The 18,998-nt window shown below is 31.1% G+C and overlaps 2 protein-coding genes across 2 annotated transcripts; one reads left to right on the plus strand and one right to left on the minus strand.

Annotated features, from left to right (window-relative positions):
* Positions 1-3,031: 3,031 nt before the first annotated feature.
* LOC124935288 (transcription factor PCL1-like) lies at positions 3,032-3,724 on the minus strand. Its single transcript, XM_047475732.1, has one exon. The coding sequence runs from the start codon at positions 3,722-3,724 to the stop codon at positions 3,032-3,034; it is 693 nt and encodes a 230-aa protein (XP_047331688.1).
* Positions 3,725-15,155: 11,431 nt separating this feature from the next.
* Positions 15,156-17,563, plus strand: LOC124935289. The gene is made up of 3 exons (XM_047475734.1): positions 15,156-15,358; positions 16,932-17,214; positions 17,324-17,563. The coding sequence occupies exons 1-3, from the start codon at positions 15,156-15,158 to the stop codon at positions 17,561-17,563; spliced, it is 726 nt and encodes a 241-aa protein (XP_047331690.1).
* Positions 17,564-18,998: the final 1,435 nt, after the last annotated feature.

Below are 18,998 nucleotides of genomic sequence, written 5' to 3' on the forward strand. Positions count from 1 at the left end.
TAATTTACAGTTGCTCATAAGCATTCTTCTAACACCACTTAAAATTTGATCTACCGGTCATTGTTATTGAATTCAATAAGTTTTTCTTTGGAGTTACCTTGCGGATGGGTGGATCGATTACCATATAATTTTAATATCTTTGTAAATTTATATTATGTAATATCTAGAACTTTAATTAGTTAATTTGATTTTTTTAAATGTTATTTTTTATTATATATAAATTAATGTTTTAGATGTAACATCATTTAATGTGAATTAGATTATTTTCAAAGAAACCACCTTCTTTATTGAGCTTTTCATATGAACTAATCATTTTAAATAGAGCAAATTACCTGGGCGGTCCTCGAACTATCTCGATCGCTCACTTTTGGCACTCAAAATAATTTTTGAAACAAATCGCCCCTTCAACTTTTATAAAGGTCACTAGTGGCCCTTCCGTCAACTTTTTAGTTAAACCTAACGGTTTAAGTTTAAAATATTATTTTTTTATATATTATCTTTAATCTTATATTTTATATTTTTATATATATAAATATAAAATATAAGATTAAAGATAATATATAAAAAAATAATATTTTAAACTTAAACCGTTAGGTTTAACTAAAAAGTTGACGGAAGGGCCACTGGTGACCTTTATAAAAGTTGAAGGGGCGATTTGTTTCAAAAATTAATTTTAGGGCCAAAAGTGAACGATTGAGATAATTTGAGGGCCACCCAGGTAATTTGCCCTTTTAAACAAGGTTTTAAAATACGAGGTCGGACCGCCGGTCCCACCGGTCCGACCGCCGGTCCAACCGGTCCGACCGCCGGTCCAACCGGTCCGACCGCCGGTCCAACCGGTCCGACCGTGAAACGAGTGATTAACCGTACCGGTTACTGGCTTTAATACGTGAACCTTACGAACCTGTCAAAATCCGGTAGAACCGGACGGTTTGGACGGAAAAGAGATACCAAAATTTCCGGTTGGAAAGGTTTTCTCTCTCCAAACACCAAAATTTTCTCTTATCATATCTGTTCAAGATTGATCTCCTTCCTCCGTGTCCTCCTTCCCTTTGTCTTTGATTAGATCTGTTCAGCTAAGAAGTAAAATAAAAAACATGAATATTGAGCCTTCCTTTTACCTTCGACTGGAAGAAGATCAGAAGAAGAAGATCAGAAGAAGATAAGATGATACTTGAAGAAGATGATACTTGCTTCGAGGAGAGATAAGACAATACTTTTGGAGAAATGATAGTTGGAAAGAGAAAATAAATTTAAGGTTAAAAATTAATCATAGTTAGGTTAAATTTTTTTAACCATAGTTAGGTTAAAAATTAATCATAGTTAAATTAAAAATAAAGGTATATGATTTTGTTTATTTATTACTTTTAAATAATCTTTTTTATTTATTTATTTATTTATTGGTTTCACCCTACAAAAATTAAACCGGTCCAACCAGTGGTTCAACCGGTTGAACCGGTCGGACCGAAGTTCGCCCAAAAAACCGGGTTGATGAACGGAACGGTTTTCAAAACCTTGCTTTTAAATATACTAATCCATAATAATCTCAATGTATTGCATAGGTATGAATCACTAATTTTTCAAATATAATAATATTATTAATTATATATTATATTATTTTTTTTTCTTTTTATATTAAATATATATTATATAATATATAACTTTTTTTTATTTCCTTTTTATTTTTTATTATAATATATAATATATAATATATTAATAATTTATATCTCATTTATATTATATATACATATTAATTATATAATTAATTGTATTTCATGCATTTTTTAACCTAATTTTTTTAAGAAAAAATTTATTTATTTTATAGATCACAAAATTTAAATTTTCATGGCCCAATTCCCATTTGACTTTCAATAATTACTCTCACCCTTGACTTTCCGTCTCTCCCATCTTTACCTAATTAATAATTAAGCTTATTAACATATTTTCTATACTTCTTTTTACACACTTTCAAATCTCCATCTCACTAATTGAAGAACACTAAATTGGTTTTTGCTAAAGTTCTTTTATAAAATAAAAATATTTTTGTTTAAGTGGTCCAGAATTGTATGAGAAGATGGAAACCCTAAATATCTTTTGAAGTAAATATCTTTACTACATTTTTAAATTTAGTTTATTTGACGTACATAAGAAAATCATATGTTGTCCAAATGTCAAGACCCAATAATCTTGTGAAGAAAACTTTATGCATGTTAGGAACTTAACTATTATGCTTATTATTGAAAAAATGTACTTCTCTACCTTGCATAATTATGAATTCATATTCAAAACTCCCCAAAGAAATGTGGAAGATATTTTTAAGTCTTTAATTCACATGAAAATAATATTATAATCCATTAATTAAGGAGTTTATTACCGTACATTAAATGTTCCGGACATATGATATTGGATATATATATTAATTTGTTATAAAGTTGTTTAAAACTGGTTAGTGTCTGTTATAATTAATGATAAACTAGAAGATAAATCATGACAAATGGTTGGACATGCAAGTCGGTAAATGGAGAACAAGTTGATTATTGGAAACTAGTTACAATTGATTAAACAGCTTTTAAAGGTACGCAAAAGATAGAAGTGGTAAAAAATTCATTCATTATGGTGTATTCATAGTGATGTTTGAAAATTCTTGCCCTAAAGTTATTGACAATAGAAATTTTCATTCTCTTGAAAAGTTTACGTAACCGCAACTACTTCCATTGTCTTTATAGTTTTTGGATATATATGCAATCAAGCACTCGAGAGTATCCTCGCTTAAGTAAAATAATTAACGTTTTTATATCAATAATATATAAGAGCCTGATGGAAGGGTTCAAGGAAAAACAATTCAGAAAATGTGAATTTGTGATACCATAAAAAGATAGTTTTCTGCAAACATAACAATTACATAATATTTATTTTTAACATAGATAATGCAAACTTAACTAGTGACATGTCTTAATGCATGTGGTATTACAGTATTGATACTATTCAAAGCCTTTTAAAGTAGGAATTGTTTCTTATGCATTCAAAAATGTCAATGACCTAAGGTTAACCTAGTCATTGACATCATTTGCTGTGTATTTGTAACATTCATTTCCGCTTGTCCACTGGACTCCTGTGGCACTAAATCAAACAAATGCTCTGAAGAAGACCCTTCGATGGATAACCCTTTCATCTTGTTGGAAAGTCCATTCATCTTTACCATAAAAATTCTATACTTTTGAAGATGACTCGAGACATTCTTGCGAGTTAAACATTCCTCATTCATTAACTTCATAATAGTCATTGGAACTGCCTCTTTTATACCTAACTGAGCCACCACATCTACGAATCTCTTGTGAAGTTCTGAGGTCCAAATTAGTCGCGATCGATCATTCATTCTCCGTATCTTCCTCCGCTTCATCGACTCCGAACCATCCTCACTTGGAAAATTTACGTCGTCTCCTCCCACAATTACACAATTCTTTGTCCTTTGATTCTCTAAGAGTTTGAAATCGAAATTATTCGACAAAGTCATCGGTTGTGACTGTGACCGGAGACTCACCAAGGTATCTTGTGAAGCTTGATCGATGCATGGCTCTGAGACTATGCCGAAAGCCGACGCAAGCTCTGGAGGAATCAAGCACTGAGATAAAGGTATTAGCTCGTCGGGAGTGGGAAGACCTATTTCCCATTCCATCTTCACTTGATCCTCATCTCTAGTTCCATCGCCTCCGTTATATTCCATCACTTCGTTTTCAACTTTAGATCAAAGAATATGAGAAAATGAGGATTGTGGATTGAAACTATACATGAAATAGGGTTATTTTCTTAGAGGAGAAGATAAAGAAATATATTATTTTAATGTCTCACATAATAATACAATTTACATATGATAGATATTCAATTGCTAAATGACTTCTGACAAGGAATAAAATATCATTGCTGAATTCAAGCGGTTTAGAGCTCTTTTGATACAAAAAAGAGTATTAATGAGTTTTGGTGGGGATTTCTTTTTCTAAAACAATATTTATCAATAATATTATTATTAATTTAAATATTCTTACTTTATTCTTATTAAATTTTAATTTTAAAAATTATCAAATAAATTATTCTTTTATTGTTAAAAAAAATAATAAAAATCTTTAAAAACACAAAATCAAACAAGCTCTTATATGTTTGTCTAATATGATTGAACAAAACAAAAGAGGATGATAACGTGGCATATATAATAACTAAAAATTCATTTGGATTATTTTTATATATGTTTTGGAATGATAAATACAGATGATATACAATTTTCTTTTATTAGATATTATTTTAATTTATAACAGAAAATGAGATAAAAAAAAAGAATTGGCAGGGGAGAAATTTGAGAAAATGTCAGAATAGAATAGAGAATAACGTGTCACTACATTACTCAGTGAATTGAAGAAAAGAGAAAATTTTGTGCAAACCATAATTCCTTTACTCATTTCTCAAATAAACATACTTAAATTAAGAGGTAATATATATAATTTTAAGTAATATATATTTCAAAAATATATATTATATTGAATACTTATTAATTTATATGTTACAACATGTTAAATATGTTACATTGTTTTTAAAATAAAAGAAACATTAAATACAAAAAATTTAAAAAAAAAGTTATATATGTATTATTTGTAATAAATAGATTATACTCTTTAGTATATATTTTAAAATTTGTATAATATAATTTTAAATAAAAGTTCATAATAATAAAATATAAATTAAAATAAAAAAAAAATATTTTTTCTTAATTTAATTTTTTTTTATTTTTCTCTTTTATAATTTCAAATTACATTTGATGGTATTTATCATTCCAAAACAAATATTATAAAACAACATTTTCATATTATAAGTATTTCATGTAGATTTGTTGGGTTGATATTTTATTATATTAAGTCAAATGAAATCAATTACTTTACAATATACAAAATCAAATGCATTTATTCCGGTAATGCAAAGACGGTTAATAATCTCCCAAATGTTTTGAAATAATCATTCACATTTTAATATAATGAACTATGGATCTACACATGATGAAACAATATTAAAAGTGAACTAGATATATTAAAATTTGATTGGCTATTCAGAGACTGCGTTCAAGTCATTGGAAACTGTGTCTTCAAGCCGCATAAATTTATACACGTGCCTGGCTGAGATCCCATGTTACATAAAACGACACCCCCACCGTTTTTGTTTATATTTTAACGTCAGTGCATCAACTCAACCCTAAATTTATTTCTCCTTATTTTATCTCTCTCACTCAACCCAATCCTCGACTTCATCAGTTCTCACACACACATCGTGAATCAATCTTATAATTTTTATTCTTAGTATTTTTGGCAAATCCTCTATTATCTATATCATTTCAAACCAACAACCTTCATACAGCTATAATCTATTCATCTTCTTACGGCCTTTTAGGGTTTAGGCGGCTAAAGATTAATTGAATTCATGTTCAACGAATAAATATCAGAAGAGGATTCATGATTGCTCTTTGAATCGGCGTTTGTGGAACCCTAACTTTCCTGTAGTTCTCTGTTGTGTTTACCTGCTTACCTCCACTGCTGCTTATTCTGATGCAGTCGACGGTTGGGTTGAGGGAGAGAGAAAAAATAAGGAGGAATGAGTTTAGAGGTTGAGTTGTTCACCGATGTTTAACTGTGTTAAAAATATAAACTAAAACGATATCGTTTTATTACTTGAAACTTTGAAACTTTAATGTAATAGATGATCTCAGCACCACCGATGTGCCATGTTGTAGTTTTGAATATTGAACTATCATTGTAACACACGTGTCTTTTATAAGAAAATATACAGAATAAACATGTTAACTTCCGTTTATAATAGAAAATGTTGTTTCATCATTTAAGACTTTTTCAATTGAATTTATTTAATAAATCATGAGTTTATTTGATTAATCTTATTATAAATTTTTAAAAAGTGAGTTTTTTAGGTAAAATATTTAAAATATATTAATACATAATTTAAAATAATTATTTTCTTAAATAAATATATGATATATTAATAAAATTGATGAGAGAATATTAGATTGAGGTTATTTTTAAAGTTTATTAAAATCAATAGTCAGAAAAAGACCTTATTTATTTTAATTTATAAAAATGAAAAAAAACTTAACTTTATAGGTAATATAAGTTTTATTATTTTATTTTATGTTAAATATATTTTATAATGAATAATATTTTTAAATTATAAAATTATACATTAATAAAATATATATTGAATATTAGAAGTTTTATTTTATTTTTTATATTTTATATAGATTTTATTATAATTAATTTGTTTTTAAAATAATAGGGTTGATACATATTTTTAAATATATAATAAAATATACAATATATGTGCATTTATAAAAATACTATTATATTAAATATATATTATAATTTTCATACTTTTTATTTTAAATAATATACATACTAAAATAAATATTATATTTAACACATATTATATGTTATATATATATATATATATTACATCTGTTAAATAATAATTTTGAAATATATAATATTATTTTTGTTTATATAAATTTTATTTTAATTAGATTTTAATAAAGGTGATTAGGATCAAAATAATTGTGTGATGATTCTGAACTTCAATTGATGTCTAATATAGGGCTCCTAGATATTAATATTGGGCTCCAATATAATGGTAAGAAGATCTTTCTCCTATTCAATTACTAGTTTCTCATTTTTTTTTTGTGTTGTTCATTTGTATTTATAAATTCACAGGCAAAAAATATATTTGTTTTCAAGTTAAGATGATGAAAAATATAATATAAACTAGGATTCTATAGTAAAATTATAGAAAGATATATATTGGTGAGATACATACATAAGGATATATAAAAATATAAAGGAAAAAAATAAATGTTAAAATTTACATAAAGAAATTTAAATAAGAATAAAGATATATTACAATGTTGTGTGAGAGTGTCTATTAAAATAGTATTAATATATACATTTGTCTATATTACTTTGCAAAGATAAATAACAAATGTCTTTTATAATAAACATGTCATGTGTCCATTTTATAATAGAAAATGTTGTTTACTGAGTTTATTTGAATAAATTAATAGTTTATTTAAATAATTTTATTTTTTATAAAATTTTAAAATGTGAATTTTTTAAGTAAAAATATATTAATAAATAATAAAAATTTAATTATGTATTTTTAAAATAGATGACATTTTAATAAGATTGATGAGAAAATTTATGAGAGGTTAATAAGTTGTGTTCTTCATTAAAATGGAATGAAAGAAAAACATTAATGAGAAAGAAGTAAAATAATTTATGATGGAAGATTTAAGGGGAGACAACTTATAAAGAAATTGATAGTATTACTGAAGATATTATTAAAAAAAAAAACAGAAATGCAACCAAAGGTAAGGAAACAATTATTGTTAATTATATTTTGAAAAAATGCAGCAAAAAAATAGAGGAGGAAAGATAGTAAACTGTTTAGTTGAAACAATGAGAGAGTTGATGAAGTCTCATAAATCAAATACCTATACTATAAGGACCTATACTATAAGGATCTATACTATAAGGAGCATTCTAGCTGAAGAGTAAACAAAGTTTGAAAAAATAATGTAGTAAAGAAAGTAGAGGATCATGCTTATAAAAGAAAAATCTACTTGGGCGATGTTAAAATAAAAGTGGAGGTACTTAATTCTCCTTTTGAATTTAAACTACAAACTGAAGTAAAAAAAATGTGTTACAAAATGGGAAAATGTAGTGGTTGGTAACTACATAGGGAAGAACAAAGTATCATTCCCAGTCACCAAGAAAGCCTTAACAAAATAATGGGAGCAAAAGGAACTGGAATTTTTTTCTGTAAACATACATGATCTCTATTTTATGTAGTTCAATAAGGGATCAAACTTGAATGATATGCTGAAACATGAACATACTTATATTGGATCCAACTGTATGTAGATGGAGAGATGGTCTAAAGAATTGAACCGGCTAAGAAAACTAAATGAAACAACTCAGATATGGTTTAAGCTTTGGAACATTCCAGCACACATGTACAATGCAAAAGATCCAAGTCACTTTGCATGTTTAATGGGAAAACAAACATTATACATTAACCCAATTATAGAAGGAGGAAATAAATTTACCTTTGCTAGAATAAACATTTAAGTGCATCATCATAATACGATGTCAAAGAACATGAAAGTAGTTAAAAGGAAATGAAAGTCTACAGTCATAGAAATATCAGATTAATGGAGGGCACACACGTGTGCTTTCTACTATACTTTCCAACATTCTAGCACTAAATGTGCAAAAGCAATTGAGGAAGAGCAGAAAATCCTGAAAGCCCAAGAAGAAAAAAAGTAGAAAAATGAAACATAAGAAGTAAGGATCAAAGAGCATATTGGGGAAGTTAATTAAAGGCAATCAGCAAGGAAAAAATGCAAAGGAATAAATTAAGGAAGAATCAAAGAAGGGAGAAAGAAATGATGTAGAGGAAGAAAGTAAGGTAGAATCAGATAATGAAGAACACAATAAAATTGATGAAATAGGGAATGCTGAAGAACATAAACTTAAAAACAAGGAAGAGGAAGAGGCAGAAGATGAAAGAAAAGTTATAGAAGAGGAGAAAAGCGAATAGGAAACTAATGTTATTGATCCTCAAACACGTAAGACTAAAGTAGTGACAAAAGCCCTAAAATCTAAAAGAAGAATATATTTTATCATATTAGTACGAGTTCATATAGAGGGAGATTAAACAATGAGAGCATACATGCATCACCATCTGCCTCAATTCAATCGCCCTTCATGAAGAACGAGAGAGAAAGGGGACGCGGAAGAAGGAAATATGGTCAAAAAGGCGGACATGGAGATAACACAGGTTGAGATAGATAAATTGTAGTCTTTGTTTATTGTAATTTATGTTTGTAATTTGTTTGACAACTACCATTCATAAACTTCTAGGTCGTTTGTTTGTCATATTAAAATCAAAACTAGGGTTTGTATAGTTTTGATTATTAACCCTCCCACTTTTTAGGCTTCTTAATGAAATAATGTTAAAACGTTAAAATATATATATATATATATATATATATATATATATATATATATATATATATAAATTATCTTATTTTTTTTTGTTTAAATCAACATTGTGATGGAAATATGCAAAAATTATTAATGATCGATCTTTATGTGGCATCATACTATACTATGAGGATAGTATTCAAACCTCTCTAGCATCACACTTGAAAAATATCATTCAAACTTCTGGTGAGGATCAAAATATCCATATGTGCATGACCATGTTCTAAGCCTTTGGAATGGAAACGCTACAGGATTTGACATTTTATAAGATATCGGAATTTACTTTCAATATTTTTATTTTTGTGGTTGTTTGATTGCCTATTGAATCACTACAAGCTACCTGTCGTTAGAGTGGATGTAAACAAATTATTTAATGGCCAATGTTCCTCGTTTGATAGTCTATTTCCTATCAAATACATTCGATACTTTTAAAGATGACTCACAATATTGTGGTGAGTTAAACCTTCCATGTTCATCAACTCCATAATAGTATGTGGGGCTGCATTCCTTTTGTTTAAAGGAGCGACAACATCAATGATTCTCTTGTGAAACAATGGCGTCTAAACTAGTCGCGTTTGCTTTAGCTCCTTCTCGAATGGATCATTTGCCACTTGTAAAGTTTGATTTTAGATGTGAAATATAAACAAGAACTAATGATTGAGTTCTTGAAGAGAAATGTTGAACTAATATTATTGAATAAATGTTTAATATTTTACAATAACTTATCTATTTATAATAGTAATAGAAAAGTTAACTAATTTGAAAAAACTTAGGAATTAATTAATATGTAGATCATAATTAATAAGAGATAAATTAATATTTTCTCTCATTTGTTTAATATTTTATTATCCCTTTCAAGTGAAAATATGTGGCACAAACCGCGAGCTTACTACGTAAAAGAGAAAATCGATGAGAAGCAAGACATTTGGTGAAAATATCAGCCACTTGATCTTCAGTAGGAATATACTAAATGAGTAGTTGTTTACGAACAATATTTTCTTGAACAAAGTGAAAAACTATTTCGGTATGTTTTGTGCAAGAATAAAATATCGGTCGATTAGCTGATAATGCGACACCAATATTATCACACCGTAGAACTGGGGAAGAATAAAGTGAATTCGAAGTTCACTAAGTAGAGATTGAATCCAACAAAGATCAACAATTGTATATGCAAGAGCACAATATTCAGATTTAGTACTAGAGCGATCAACTACTTGTTGTTTCTTAGAATTCTAAGAAATGAGGTTGTTACCTAGAAAAATAAAAAATCCAGTTGTTGAATGACGATCATCATGACATCATTCCCAATCAACATTAGAGTAGGCATCTATAGTTAATTTTGAAATTAGACAAAGAAAGATCCCATGACGAGGAGTATGACGAAGATATCAAAGAATACATTTAACTATTACCCAATGAGAAGATGTGAGAGTTTGCATGAATTGACAAACTCGATTGACATCAAAGACTAACTCAAGACGAGTGAGTATAAAATATTATAGAGCCCTACTATACTATGTTAGAGAAACAGATTAGGGAAAGGATCACCATCATATTTAGAAAGAGAGGAACCATCAAATACAAGAGTGTGTAATGACTTTTATTGAAGCATATCAACTCGAGTGAGAATATCGTCAACATATTTGGATTAACAAAGAAATAAATCATCTTTAGTATGAGTGACTTCCATTCAAAGAAAGTAATGTAATTGACTTAAATTTTAATAGGAAATAGTTTATTTAATTGAAGTATAATTTTTGTTATAAATTATTTAGTGTTTCCAATGAGAATAATATCATTCACATATACTAAAGAGTACGTGGTTATTTGAGAAGCATGATACATGAAGAGAGCCGTGTCAAATTTCGATTATATGAAATCAAGAGATAATAGAACAGTCCGGAGAGAATCATACCAAGAATGAGTAGACTATTTAAGTCTGTAGATTTATTTGTGAAGTTTGTAAATATGATTAGGAAAATATGGATGGACAAAACTAGGTAGTTGTGCCATGTAAACGTTTTCTTGTAGAGACCCATGAACAATATGCATTACTAATATAAAGTTGATGAATGAACTATTGATAAAATATTGCCAAAGAAAAATAATAACATGAATAGTAGTGGGTTTTGTCACATGACTGACTGTCTCTTCATAATCAATACATTGTTGTTGATTAAACCCTTTACCCACAATACGTGCTTTATTTTGATCAATAGACATGTGAACTTTATGTTTGAGTTTGAAAATCCATTTACATCCAACAAGATTATGAGATGTGGTACAAGGAATGAGATACCATATTTTGTTATGAATAAGAGAATTATACTTATTTGTCATGGTAAGACGCCATTGTTGATCCTTATTAGCTTGGTAAAACACATAGGTGTAGTAGTAGAAGAACTAGTAGTGAGAGCTAATGAGGACCTGGATCGTGCTTTGTTGCGTGTGGTCATATGATGTGTAGAACTTTAGGTGCATTAACTGTTATGATAATAGTTGGTTTTCTTGAAGGAATGATAATAGTAGTAGAAGAAGATTCTAAAGTGTTTGGTGATGTAGTGGAGGTCTAAGCGGGTAATGGTGGAGATGATGAAGTGATATGAGATGATAGAGGCGGTATTGATTATGAAGAGTTAAATAAGATTATTTAGTTTTAAAAAGGTATAATCATTTTGTTTTCCTTTATCATTGTTTTTTATTTTAACAATTGTGTAGGCAAAGGGAGAGACCGTGTGGACTTCATGCAATTTACAAGAAGGGCCACAAGATTTCATCCAAGGAAGGTGGTGGAAGTTCCTAGAAGCATCTAACATGAGCTTGAATAAGGAGCATGAAGACTTGGTCATTTTTGAATTAAATATTCAAATTGCACAGTTTATTAAAAGGATCTTAAATCCTATTGGATAATACTTGACATGAGTGACATGTAAATTGGAGAATGCTCCATTTTAAAATACTTTTACATGTTTAAATGTACATTCTTTTCCAAGTGTAGGGTAGTTAATTGGGCCTTGTGCCTTAGGGTTTCCATTGTGATTTCCATATTTAAACACCAACATAGTATAACATAGTATACTTGCAAGCAACCTTCAATTTTTCTAATCTCACGCCCCTAGGTTGTCTTTTGGAAAACCTCCTAAGAAAATATTGTTTCTTGTCAAATTTGTCACAAGTTTTGCTTAGGGTTTAGGTTTTTATTTCACCTAAGTCAAGAAAGCAACCATCTTTATAATCTTCTTGACTTCCCTTTGCTTTTATCTTTGTTTATTAAATAAAAGATGCGTCTTTGCCTTTTTCTATTATCTAATATGATAGAAAAAAATAAACACAAATAAAAAAAACAGAAAGTTACAAACTAAAATAATCAAAATCAAAATCGAAAGCTTTTAAAAATCAAGGCTAATTTAGATACTTTTTGCCTAACCCTCCATGGATCTGTTTTGAACTTGGAAAATTTAAAGCTTAAATGGTTTAAACAAATGTTAAAACCTTTGACTTTTGAAAACTCATTAGTTTAATGATGATCTAAGCATACTTGGCTAAAAATCTTCAAAGTAACCAAAATCTAACCTAAAAAAATAAAATAAATCTTCTTTGATTATTAGCTTAGATTTTTAATTTTATGAATGTTAGATCTGAGATTTTTGTTTATATAAATGTATATACATGTATTACTAATGTGTATGCAAAGTCATTCGACCGAGAAATAGTCACCCTAGAGCACGCGCGAATACCAGTCGACCGAGGAGCATTTCTACACGCGAAGACCGACGCATTTCTTGAGGCTTCCAACGCTTCCGGATGTTGCTACACACATGAACGAGAAAACTAGCCTAGCTCTATGCCTGGGCTAGTTCTCCTGACGCTTAGGACCGATAAATCAGACCCAACAGATGCTGCAAAATCTTCACCCAAAATCTTCACCCGAGGGCTGCTGATGTAGGTTTCCATCCGACCGAGTGATTGAAACCCTAGGTTATGTTTTCTTGCACCTTAGACCTATATATATATATATATAGGTTTTTTGTTTTTCGGCATCCTTTGGTTAGCCTCTTAGGGCTACATTTCTAGACCCGATGGAGACCCGATGCACACCTAGGTCCGAGAATGTACACATGTTGCTGGTCACATTTCTGCACCCGATGTTAACCTAGGATCTAGAACTTGCACTTGTTGTTGGTCATGTTTCAGCACCCAATGCTAACCTAGGACTAATGACCGATGTTGCTTGCTATTGGGGACCGAAGACCGATGCTGCTACACGATGCTCGACCAAGGATGTTGAATACGACCAAGAGGGGGACCAAGACTTAGGCGGGATCTTCTTTTCTCCACCCGCGACCGAGTTGGGTTCACACCTCTGCTAAAAATCAGGTTTTGCGACCGTGGAGGTTAACCACGTTCATTTTCTCTATTTTTCATATAGACTTGTCTTGTTCTAGTTTTAGGCTTTAATTTGGGTTTTGTTGACTTTAATTTTATATAAGTTTGTGACTTATGTGATCTTAGGGTAGCATTAAAAAACAGCCAAAATTAATTAGTAAAGTCCTTAAGAGCTTTATGGGACATAGCGTCTAAAAAACTCTTTTTCACACTAACCAAACACCGAACTCATTTATCTTAATTTCCTATTTTTCATAAATTAGGTGGCGACTCTTTAGTCATGAGGATAATTAAATTAAAAAAAGGTAAAGTAGGCCTATGACATACTTGCACATGTTGCTGGTCACGTTTCTCTAACTTGACTTTCAAATCTCTTTTTTATTGAATGACTTTGGTCTTACCTTTTAATTCAACCTAGGTTAATTTTATTCTTATATTTTATTTTTTCTTTCTTTTTTATTTTTGGAAAATTAGTCTCACAACCATTGAAAAAAAACTCTTCGACAATTCCAATATGCTCCCCGTCCTCCTGTTGTCAACTTGGTACGTCGCTCGGGAGATTTGGTGCAACGTAACAAATTTCTTATTTCTGAATCTTTTATCTTTTTGGTTGATGTTTTTCATTTGATCATCGACCACTTTGAAGAAGACGAAGTGAACGCTATACGCTCTATTAGCGATGAAGGTATTCCATCCGCGATAGGAGGCTATGTTTCATTACTCTTGACTGCTACGAAGAAATGAAAGGTATACAATAATGTAAAAAATTGAAGATCTACAATAATATGAGAAATGGAATGTCGGCATTAATGAGGGAAATGAAAGTCTATAATAAGTTTGATTAAATTAGTAGATTAAGAATTTTTCCTTATCATATAAATAGTAAAAGTAATTCAGATTGTATTACTTGAAAATCTCATATAAAATTTCCCCAACTTCTTGTGAGATTTTTGTACCTAGGCCAACAATATGTATTAGAGCATCAAGGGCATGTCTAAAATTATCAAGGGCGCAACAAAATAATGGCATATTCCACTATCCACAGCTAACACACACCTAACTACACAGTTAGGTGATTCATGTGCAGGCTATGATGGAGGAGAAAGGAGTGTGGGAGGAAGTAGAGCCAGAATCAAACACAGAGATTGATGCCCGACTCGATAAGAAGGAAATATCACATCTTCTATAATCACTTTCGGAGAATCTTCTCATGTAGGTGGAAAATAAGAAGACAATGAAGGAAGTGTGGGACTGTCTTAAGAGGAGGTTCATCGACGTAGACCGAATGAAGAATGCACGATTGCAGACATTAAAGAGTGAGTTCGATATGATGTAGATTAACGATAGTGAGTAGCTCAATCGATATACTGGCCGTCTCGCATCCATATCGGTCAGGTACTCGAGCCATGGAGAAACACTCGATGATGTTGCGTTAGTAAATAAGCTCTTCGACACCATGCCAAAAAGGTTTATCGGTGTGGTATCCGGCATCAAGCAGTTTTACGATCTCAAGATGTTAACATTCAAGGAAGTAGTTGGAAGGCTAAAATCCTTCAGGAGCGCACACGCAAAAAAAAAGTACAAGCTTTGGAGGAAGCGAAGGACAAGTCCTACTCACTCAAGAAGAGTGGAAGGCACGGTTTAAAAAGGTTGAGAAAGACTTGTTGGAAGTGTATTCCATATATGGTGGGACTTGTGGTTGAGAAGGTAGAACCTGAGGCACATGTAGAGTCCAAGGGAGAGGAGGTCAAGGAGCACCGCCTCATAAATACAAAGAAGGTGGTTCGGGTGGACGTGGAGCTCCTCGAGACAAAAGTCACATTCTTTGTTTTAATTGCAACGAGATGTGACATTACTCAACACAATGTCGAGCAAAGAAGAACAAGGTAGCACACCTTATCCACACGGACAACGTCAGACCAACATTTATTGTGGTAATCTCGGAGGAGATACCTCCAATTAATATTGTCACGCTGAATAAAATGAAGCTGGCTCTAGAAACCTAAGGAGCAAAGAACAACGAGAAATCATGAGATGTTTAGTTCTTGGACAACGACGCTAAAAATCACATGATTGATGATAAAGAGAAGTTCTTTGAACTAGACGAGGTAGTCACCAGGAAGGTGAAGTTCGAAGATGGTTCAAAAGTACAAATTTTTGGAAAAGGTTTTATCATGTTCGAATGCAAAAATGGAGATTAGTGACTTCTCGAGGGAGTTTCTTACCATCCTTCTTTACATAGTAATCTGGTGAGTCTCGGGCAACATACCAAGACAGGTCACATGGTGGTGATGGACTATGAAAAGCTTGAAGTATTCTCTAACAATCTTTCATGCCTTATCATGAAAGTGAGACGAACTGATAATCGACTATATCAAATTAACTTGAACATGAAAAAATTAGCTAATCATGAAGATCCAACATGGTTATAGCATGCTCTCCTCGGTCATGTTAACTTCCAAGCACGAAAGTTCCTTGTGAATAAAGGAATGACTACTAGTGTTCTGCAAATTTCTCCTCCAAAACAACTTTGTCGAACATGCCTAGTTGTAAAACAAACGAGACAATCGTTTGCTCTAAAAGCCAAGTTTTGAGCGAAAAAGCCACTCGAATTGTTGTACATTAACTTATGTGGGCCAATCACGCCAACGACCCAGGAGAAAATTGATATTTCATGCTGATTGTTGATGATATTTTCAAGTGGATGTGGCTCCATATGTTAAAAACAAAGGACGAAGCATGCTCTTTGTTTAAAAGGACGAAACAATTGGTCGAGAATATGACGGAACATCAAATAAAAGTCCTTCATTAGGATCGAGGAGGTGAATTATTTTTGAGGGAGTTCACAAAGTTGTGTGAAGAAGTAGGGATAGAACGAAAATTCATCGCACCATACTCTCCTCAACAAAATGGTGTGGTGGAGAGGCGCAATCGAACAATGATGGCCATGACTAGGTGATTACTCAAAAGCATGAAAGTCCGGAGCAAATATTGGGAGGAGGTAGTTCGTCATGTAATTTATCTTCTCAATCGCATTTTAACCAAAGTTGTTTGAGACAAAATCCCGTTTGAGATGTGGACTGGAATGAAGCAGCACTTAGCACACATACGTGTGATTGGTGTATTGTGCACGCCAAGGTGATAACTCCCTATCTATAAAAGTTAGACGAAAGAAGCCAATCGTTTGTCTATTTTGGTGTCGAAGAAAGAAGAAACAAACATTGGTTGTTCGAACCACAAAATGGCAAGATCCATGAGAGCCATGATGTTGTGTTCGAAGAAAGTGTAACATGGGATTGACAAAATGAAAAGAGTTATCAGTCCTTCAAAGTTACGAAGAGATTCTCATTTTAACAAGTGAACATACAAAGGATGTCGAATTCTTCAAGAATCAAATGATGGGGGAGTTCGAGATGAGTGATCTTGGATTGCTTTTGTACTACCTTGGAATTGAGGTAGCTTACTTCGAAGGAGGTATCTCGATCAAGAAGACAACATATGCAAAAGGGGTTTTGAACCAATTGGAATGCTTGATTGCAATTCAAGAGAGGCCCCAATGGAGCATAGGGCTCAACTCCATAAGGATTCCGAAGGACAACCGATTGATGCAACTGAATATCGAAGAGTCATTGTTTGTCTATGCTATCTCCTTCATACAAGGACATATCTTTCTTATGATGTTGGTGTTACTAGCAGATTCATTGAGATGCCAACTGAGATACATCACAAGGCAGTGAAGCAGGTGCTTCAATATCTTCAAGGCAGTATACACTTAGGTCTAGTGTTTTGAAAAGGAGATGGTGACGAGGAAATAATGGGATACTCTGACAATGATCTCGCATGTGACTTAGATGACCGGAAAAGTATTAGGGGGCATGACCTTTTACATCAATGATAGTCTTGTTTCGTGGAACTCCCAGAAACAGAAGTTAGTGGCACTGTTCACATGTGAAGTAGATTTCATGGTTGTAGCAACGACAACGTGTATGGAACTTTGGTTAAAATCATTGTTTTTCGAATTAAGTGGTTCAAAATCTAAGGCAGCGAAACTCTACGTTGATAACAAGTCCGCACTTACACTCATAAAATAATCCAGATTTTAACAGTCGTAGAAAACACATCGACACAAAGTATCATTTCATTCGAGAGTTTGTTGAAGGAAGTCAAATCAATGTAAAGTTTCTTCGAATGGATGAATAGAAAGCCGACATACTTACGAAGGCCTTGCCAACATCAAGACTAGTGATGATGCGAAACTTGCTCGGTGTACGTGATCTCGAACCACGCCAATACTAAGGGAGAAGATGCTGCATTACTTCTTACTACTACAAAGAAATAAAAGATCTGCAATAATGTGGAAAATGGAAGGTCTGTAATAATGAGGGAAATAAAAGGTCTGTATTGTTGAAGGAAATGAAATGTATGTAATAAGTTTGATTAAATTAGTAGGTTAAGAGTTTTTCCTTATACGTACAAGTATAAAGAGTAATTCAGATTGTATCACTTGAATCTTATATAAAATTTCCCAACTTTTTGTGAGTTTTTTATACCTTGTACAACATGTCAGTTAGACGTTTTGATCAGGACAACGCCTAGTTGACTCGCTCATGCACGTTGATTGATTGCCTTGACCGTCCCTTGTCGGTCATTGTCGAAACGTTCTTATCTTGTCTTGCTCGACTTTCACACGCCGCCCAAAACGGTTTCCGACAGTCCTTCTACCACAAAATTTTAATTTTTAATTTTTAATTTTTATTATTTCCCGCCATACCCAAAAACACATTTTATTAATACTATTATTAGGCATATTATTCATATGAATAATTCATTTATTTTATTTTATTTTATTTTACTATTTTATTTTATTTATTTTAAAATAGTACTCTAGAACTTACTTGATAAACAATGTTTTTAAATTAATAATTTATTTTAATCTTTTCTATTGAGCCCATGTATAATTTATTTAAAAAATTAAATATTGATTCAAAATAATTTTAAAATTATAAATTAGAATATAAAAAATTAGTGTCCAACAACTTACCATAACATATTGAAAAGATTGGAAAGACTTACTTCCCATCCAATTAACTTTATTTGGATTTTCCAGCACAAATAAAGATGTGAAGAAATGGAAGGGTTATAAAAATTAAGTATATATATTTTTAATGTACTGCAAACAAGATGGTTCATATTTAATATAAAATAAGATTGAATTATTAGAGCCGTGAATTTTTTGCTTTCTTTGCACCTCTTCAATGTATATGAGAGCCGTGAATTTTTTTGCTTTCTTGGCACCTCTTCAATGTATATGAGATGTCTTTTAAATTTTGAAAATGTAAATGATTCATAGATAAATTTCTTACACGTGTCCTATATTTTATGACAACAACACAACAAACTTAATAGGTGGCCTGATTTTATAACTTTCTTTTATTACATATATTTTTATTTATTAATAGGAGAAAATAATTTAAATTAAGAGGTTATATATTTTTTAATTTATTATTTAATATACATTTTAATATA

Source organism: Impatiens glandulifera, chromosome 4, assembly GCF_907164915.1.
Source record: "Impatiens glandulifera chromosome 4, dImpGla2.1, whole genome shotgun sequence".
Taxonomy (NCBI): Eukaryota; Viridiplantae; Streptophyta; class Magnoliopsida; order Ericales; family Balsaminaceae; genus Impatiens; species Impatiens glandulifera.